Source organism: Oncorhynchus keta, chromosome 12 (assembly GCF_023373465.1).
Source record: "Oncorhynchus keta strain PuntledgeMale-10-30-2019 chromosome 12, Oket_V2, whole genome shotgun sequence".
Lineage (NCBI taxonomy): Eukaryota > Metazoa > Chordata > Actinopteri > Salmoniformes > Salmonidae > Oncorhynchus > Oncorhynchus keta.
The window spans coordinates 25,728,908-25,736,606 of record NC_068432.1 but is presented as its reverse complement, the minus strand read 5'-3'; the positions used below and the strand labels follow the sequence as shown (position 1 = coordinate 25,736,606).

Genomic DNA, 7,699 nt, shown 5'->3' with positions numbered 1-7,699 from the left:
CAGAATTTGTTCTTAACTGACTTGCCTAGTTAAATGAAGGTTAAATAAATAAATAAAACATCTTTGTTAGAAATAATACTATATTTCCCTCAATGGAGTGATGCTGAATGTAAAAAGTCTTATTTTACCACACTATAGTATAATTCTAGCATGGAATTAGGTGTCATTGTTCGAAATGAGTTCTTCTGTATCCTTGTTGACAATAATGGGAATCCACCATTGTTCTTTTCATGAAAGGAATCCCCACGTGTGACTTCATGTGAAACGAAAATGAAAGGGGTATTGGACAGTCCGGTCGTTGATAGATCAGTTTCTCTTCTCATATTTCGCTCGCTTCGTTATTAAAATCTGAATACCAAATTATAGAGTAAACATTTCCCCTATGTAATCATATTAGGTCATACATGTAGCTATTATTCTATTGTTCGAACAATTTTCCTCTAGTCTGTTGACGATTGTTAAATATACCAATTCTAAAGGGGTTTAATCAAGCGGAATGCATTTGAAAAGGCTAATATAGAGCTCGAATAATGATGATCCTAGATCATACATCGACATAAAATGGTTTCTTTATTTCAAAAGTGTGTAATGTATTATATATGCAGAACGATTCGCATTTAATCTGTATTGATATTATAACACACCCGCTGATGTATAAGTAGTTCGTTCCGAAAATGTGGGGGGTTTCCCCTCCACTGAAAGTAATGTGCTGTTCTGCGAGCTACCATCAACAACACTTTACTGCCCTACAGGCGCTCAAGGACTGAGGTAAAGGGAAACAAAATACCCGCGAATTCCCCTGAAGATTTGACAAAGGATTACAAGGTAAATGGCCGTTAAACAGAATAAATAGCTAGCTACATTGTATTACATTGCCATGTTTAATCGCTACTATAATTTTGTTTGGCTCCTGCTGGACATTATTGAACTTGACGACCAGATAATGGGTCACGATTCAGTTAATTAACGTTATCTATGTTGGCTAGCACGGCTAGTCAGTACTGGCAGCAGTGTCATAACAAGGTTTTGCTAGCAGCAACCTAAGTCGTCTACAGTAGCTAGCTGGTTAGCCATTCACTCAGCTAACTACGTAACGAGTTCAATGTGTTGGTATCTAGCTAGCACTATAACGGACGCCGCCCGTACTATATAGGGCTAGCTAGCAAGATGGTTAGTTTGGGAGCTAGCTAACTCTTGATCAGGATTCAATAACGGTACGTTACACATGTCATTGGAAGAAGGAGTCTTTATAGGGTTAGTGTTCCAACACAGTCATATCATCCACGCAGGGCCGGTTCTTGCCTTTCTGCTGCTCTAGGCGATAATATACTAGTAATAGTACAAGCATTTCGCTACACCCGCAATAACATCCGCTAAACACGTGTATGTGACCAATAAGATTTGATTTGATATAGGTAAAAATACCTGTTTTCCAGATGTTAGGTTAAATGTAGGTTCTGAATGAAAGGTAAAATGGCATGTTTAAAATGCACCTTTTCCAGGACATTGAAGATGCATATTTTCAAGATGTTGAAATCGGTTCATATTAGGTTCTGGATGAAAGTTGAAAATACTTATTTTAAGGGGCACTAGAGAGTGTGCTATGGAATAGACGTGTTTTGTTAGAGCTCTGCAAAATTGAAACATACATATTTATCTTAATCTCTCACGGCCTATGACTTCAAATCATTGTCTGACAATATGACTAAAGGAAATGCCACCAAAAAAGGGGGCGTTAAACAAGATCATTTGGAGGCGACACAACGAACAGATGTCAACATCGCTGACACACGATGTACGCACATTCAAAAGGTTCTACAGCTGCAACATCGAGAGCATCCTGACGGGTTGCATCACTGCCTGGTACAGCAATTGCTCGGCGTGCGTATGGCCCAGTACATCACTGGGGCAAAGCTGCCTGCCATCCAGGACCTCTACATCAGGTGGTGTCAGAGGAAGGCCCTAAAAATTGCCAAAGACCCCAGCCACCCCATTGATATACTGTTCTCTCTACCACCGCATGGTAAGCAGTACCGGAGTGCCAAGTCTGGGACAAAAAGGCTTCTCAACAGTTTTTACCCCCAAGCCATAAGACTCCTACCCGGACTATTTGTATTGTGTACCCCCCCCCCCAACCCCTCTTTTACGCTGCTGCTACTCTCCGTTTATCTTATATGCATAGTCACATTAACTGTACATTCATGTACATACTACCTCAATTGGCCCGAACAACCAGTGCTCCCGCACATTGGCTAACCGGGCTATCTGCATTGCTAACCAGGTTATCCGCCACCCACCACCCCCTCTTTTTACGTTACTGTTACTCTCTGTTCATCATATATGCATAGCCACTTTAACGATACCTACATGTACATACTACCTCAATAAGCCTGACTAACCGGTGTCTGTATATAGCCTTGCTACTCTTATTTTCAAATGTCTTTTTACTGTTGTTTTATTTCTTTACTTACCTACACACACACACACATACCTTTTTTTTTCTCGCACTATCGATTAGAGCCTGTACGTTAAGCATTTCACTGTAAGGTCTACACCTGTTGTATTCGGCGCACGTGACAAATAAACCTTGATTTGAGTTAGCTGAAGATACTTGCTCCCCACAGGACCCACCCCGATTGACCTACTAGCTGCTATAAACTCACAAAGCGGGAAGGTGGACACAAGGTTGGCTCATATCTCAAAGAGTCTTGGGACTTTGACTGAAACTGTGAAGGCAATCAAATAAAACAAGTTGGGAATCCCTGTCACGGCTGGATGATACAGCCTGGAATCAAACCAGGGTCTGTAGTGACGCCTCCAGCACTGAGATAGTGCCTTAGACGGCTGTGCCACTTGGGAGCCCGAAGTGCAAGGTGCACGAGGTCGGGCAAATGACACGTTTGACACCCCAAAAGAGGCTGAACTGTTCTTTTCATTCAAGCTCCCTGGCTGAGTATACAGAACTGCTGTGCCAAATATAGGTCAGGGATGGTTGAATTTCCTGCCGATATCTGTCTTATCCATCAGAAGATCAGAAATTGGAACTTATAATGATGGGTGAGATTGTATTGTTTTATATAGCATTGTTTAGCCACCCACCCACTAACGTGACAGTTAAGTGTTATTTAGTCTTTGTTTACATGCAGAAAATCTATAGATTTAGATTAGGTTTTATGTCTCGTCACCCTAAACTATGTTAGTTCATCAAGGAGTGCTTCATTTGGGGAAGTCACTCAGTAATGGGATAAAGTCTGTGTTTTATGTTCACTTTTAGTACAGGTGGTATGACAAGATCCCACATGTTTTGGGTTTCATATAACAGCAAGAATTTGCTCTAAAATAAATAATGCCACATAGTAACCGGGTACAGCCATGCCTCCTTGCCCATCCAACATTTCCTCATCTCCCAGCCCTTCTAATGCGATTAGCCCCAATGCTCCTCGCTCTTTTCCCCTTGCCCTGCTACAGTTTCTCCCTGCAGGCAGTCATTGAGTCCGAGGTGCTAAAGGAGCTCCTTAAACTTGACCTCAATTTAACATCTGGGTCAGATGGTTTAGATCCTTTAAGGTTACAGCCCCTATCATTGCTGAGCCTATCTCTGACCTTTTTAACCTGTCTTTACTCTCTGGGGATGTTCCCATTGCTTGGAAGGCAGCCACAGTGCATCCTTTATTTAAAGGGGGAGATCAAGCTGATTCTAACTGTTATAGGCCAATTTCTATTTTTTTCCCCTGTTAATCAAAAGTGTTGGAAAAACCAGCCAGTTGACTACTGAGAAGTTTTCTTGATGTCTCTAGTTTCCAGTCAGGTTATGGATGTGTCACTGCAATCTTAATGGTCCTAAATAATGTCACCATTTCCCTTGATTCTAAGCAATGTTGTGCTGATATTTTTATTGACTTGACCAAAGCTTTTGATACGGTAGACCGTTTCATTCTTGTGGATCGGCTAACATGCTGACTAGACCGCACATACATCTGCATTTTGATTTTGGCCCCCCACACCAGACACGATCAGGACACGCAGGTTGAAATATCAAAACAAACTCTGAACCAATTATATTGATTTGGGGACCAGTCGATAAGCAACCATTTCTGGCAATTTAGCTAGCTAGCTTGCCGTTGCTAGCTAATTTATCCTAGGACAACATTGGGTTGTTATTTTACCTGAAATGCACAAGGTCCTCTACTCTGACAATTCATCCACAGATAAAAGGGTTCAAGTTTGTTTTCTAGTAATCTCTCCTCCTTCAGGCTTCTTCTTTGGACTTTATATGGTGGTTGGCAACCAACTAGATTAATTTTCTGATCCTTTGATTGGGTGGACAACATGTCAGTTCATGCTGCAAGAGCTCTGATAACTTCAGGAGGACATCCTCCCACCTATCATAATTACTTTGAAAGTCTATGGAAGGGGGTGAGAACCATGACCCTCATAGGTTTTGTATTGAAGTGAAAGTACCCAGAGGAAGACACAAGCTACCTGTCCTCTGGCTACACCATGGTGCTACCCTACAGATTGCTGCTGAGGCTACAGTAGACATTCATTGCAAAACAGTGTTTTAATGAATTATTTGGTGACGTAAATGTATTTATATATATTCTTTCTAAACAGGATAACTTTGTTTCACAATTTTATATTTTTCTGAAATTCAGTGAGAAGGATGGTCCTCTTCTAGCCTACCCGCACAGCCTACTCTCACTGTATCTGCAAGCTGTTGCATAGTGCTGGGGACAATAAAAGGCCACTAAAATGTGCAGTTTTGTCACACTACACAATGCCACAATGTCTCAAGTTGAAGTAGTGTGCGATTGGCATGCTGACTGCAGCAAGGTCCACTGGAGCTGCTGCCAGATAATTTTATGTTAATTTCTCTACCATAAGCAGTCTCCGTTGTTTTTGAGAGTTTGGCAGTACGTCCAACAGGCCTAACAACTGCAGATCACATGTAACCATGCCAACCCAGGACATCCACATTCTGCATCTTCACCTGTGGCTTCCTCACCAGCCACCCGAACAGCTGATAAAACTGTTTGTTTGCACAAATGGCAAATTTCTGCACAAACTGTCAGAAACCATCTCAGGGAAGATCATCAGCGTGCTCGTCGTCCTTACCAGGGTCTTGACATGACTGCAGTTAGGCGTCAAAACCGACTTCAGTGGTCAAATGCTCACCTACGCTGGAGAAGTGTGCTCTTGAGGCCCATTGTCATGCCATTCGTCCACCGCTATCACCTCATGTTTCAGTATAATATGCACAGCCACATGTCGCAAAGATCTGTACACAATTCGTTCAAGCTGAAAATGTCCTAGTTCTTCCATGGCCTACATACTTGCCAGACATGTCACCCATTGAGCATGTTTGGGATGCTCTGAATCGACGTGTACGTCAGCGTGTTCCAGTTCCCGCCGATATCCAGTAAACTTTGCATAGCCATTGAGCAGTGGGACAACATTCCACAGGCCACAATCAACAGCCTGATCAACTCTGGACGATGTGTCGCACTACATGAGGCAAAGAAATGGTGGTCGCACCAGATACTGATTGGTTTTCTGATCCACGCCCCTATCTTTTCTTTAAGGTATCTGTGACCAACAGACGCATATCTGTATTCAAAGACGTGAAATCCATAGATTCATGGATTTATTTAAATTAACTGATTTCCTTATGAACTTTAACTCAGTCAAATCTTTGAAATTGTTGCATGTTGTGTTTTTATTTTTGTTCAGTGTAGAATATTCAGATGAAAATTTGTCGCCAATTGGATGGGAACCTAGCTACTGATACTTGTTTTTTCATGACTCTCTCTTGCCCCTCTGCAGGAGACATATGGTGAGCAATATGTTTGGAACATTGAATTGCAATAAAATCTGGCGAATCGCAATTGCTTATAGATTCGTACGGATTCTAATACATATCGTATTGGCAATTAAAGTGTCGTGATAATATAGTTTTGTAAGGTCCCTGGCAATTCTCAGTCCTATTACATACACATTTTCACTTTTTACCAGGAGTAGTTTTCAAATGATGCTAATAATATTTAGGAACAGTGTGAAAGAAGATTGGAAACCTAAAATATGTGCCCCTGCTTATTCATTTTAATCTCATTGTGCAGTTTTGTTCTGTAATCCTTAGATAAACGCAGGGAAGACAAGTGTCCTGGAACAGAAATGCTAACATTATATTCACATTGTAATGAATAATCCCCTTGGTTATCACATTCTGGAATGGTCACCTTATGTAAGCCGGGGTAAGCTAATTTACCATTTACATGGGTCACCAGACACACTATTTTCTTTCTCTGTGAGAGATCACTGTTGGGTCCTCGTTTACATGCCAGTACTCCTACGACTTTTTCATACGCGTTCTAAAAGTTGTTCCATCCTGTTGTCACCTGAAAATCAGCAAAAATCTCTCTCAAAAAATGTGATTCCTATCTTCTTCAATGTCTTGATATTCACTAACGTGAGTGTTATTTTTCCATCTAACTAATACAAGCTAAGACGTTAGTTTGAAAGAGATTCTGTTCAAGAATGAAGGAGGACTCTTGACTTCTAAATGTCAAAACAAATGTTGATGTTGTGCAAGCCCTTCATGCCTCATGTCCTGCCATGTGCTCTTGTCTCTGTTTGTTTTTCAATTTGAGACAGTATGGACAAAGCGGAGCAGTTTGTCAACATCGACCTAAACGACGACAACATCTGCGGTGTCTGCAAGCTGGAGACCGACACGGGGACCATGTCCTTCTGCCATGTCTGCTTTGAGCTCAGCATCGAAGGTGAGAGAGGCGCCAGTCCCCAGGGCTTGTTGAGCAAGTGGGAATGACGAGCAAATAAAGTGGTCAATATACAGTGGGGTCTGAAATTGACACCCTTGATAATGATGAGAAAATATCTGCTAAATGGCATATATTATTATTATATTATTAAATATTGACTGTATAAAATAAGTCATTAAAATACTGAGCTAAATTGTATGTGCAAATGGGGTAATTATTTTATACTATTACAATAGTTTTAGTTTAACAAGTAATTTATGGTCCTTCTGTAGCTCAGTTGGTAGAGCATGGCGCTTGTAACGCCAGGGTAGTGGGTTCGATTCCCGGGACCACCCATACGTAGAATGTATGCACACATGACTGTAAGTCGCTTTGGATAAAAGCGTCTGCTAAATGGCATATATTTATTTTTCTCAAAGGTACTGGTCAAAATTGACACCCCTAAATATTCTTATAAATAAAGTAGTCAAAAGTTACGTTTTTGGACCCATATTCCTAGCACGCAATGCCTACATGAATCATAAATAAGGATGAGAAATAGTTTTGACTTGAAATAGTTTTGTATTTTTTTTTACTGGCTACTTCTGCATTCTTGCAGGGCAGTACTTCAACCACTAGAAACTGTGTGTAGGCCTATGCGTGGTCTCAAGTTTCCAGGAGGATAACCACATTCTCAACTTCAGTTTTTATATATGCAAACTTTTGTGTCAACTGTCGCACGCATGTTATGAGGCATATTTTGTACGTACGCAGCATTTATAAATGAGGCCCCGGGCGTTTACATTTGAAAACAGAGGTCTTTGGCCACGCACACCAGTGCATGCATTTCCTGCATTCTTTTAACTAAATATGCAGGTATAAAAATATACTTCTGTGTATTGATTTTAAGAAGGGCATGGATGTTTATGGATAGGTACATT

The 7,699-nt window shown here is 41.0% G+C and overlaps 1 protein-coding gene across 1 annotated transcript in view; it reads left to right on the top strand.

Moving 5' to 3' along the window:
• The first annotated feature begins 216 nt into the window (after window positions 1-216).
• LOC118391166 (protein EURL homolog) overlaps window positions 217-7,699 on the top strand; it is a 28,798-nt gene continuing 21,315 nt past the window's right edge. The window contains exons 1-2 of the mRNA XM_035782266.2: window positions 217-825; window positions 6,652-6,779. Coding sequence (XP_035638159.1) covers window positions 6,653-6,779 — 127 coding nt within the window. The 5' untranslated portion in view covers window positions 217-825; window position 6,652. The remainder of the gene's footprint in view (window positions 826-6,651; window positions 6,780-7,699) is intronic.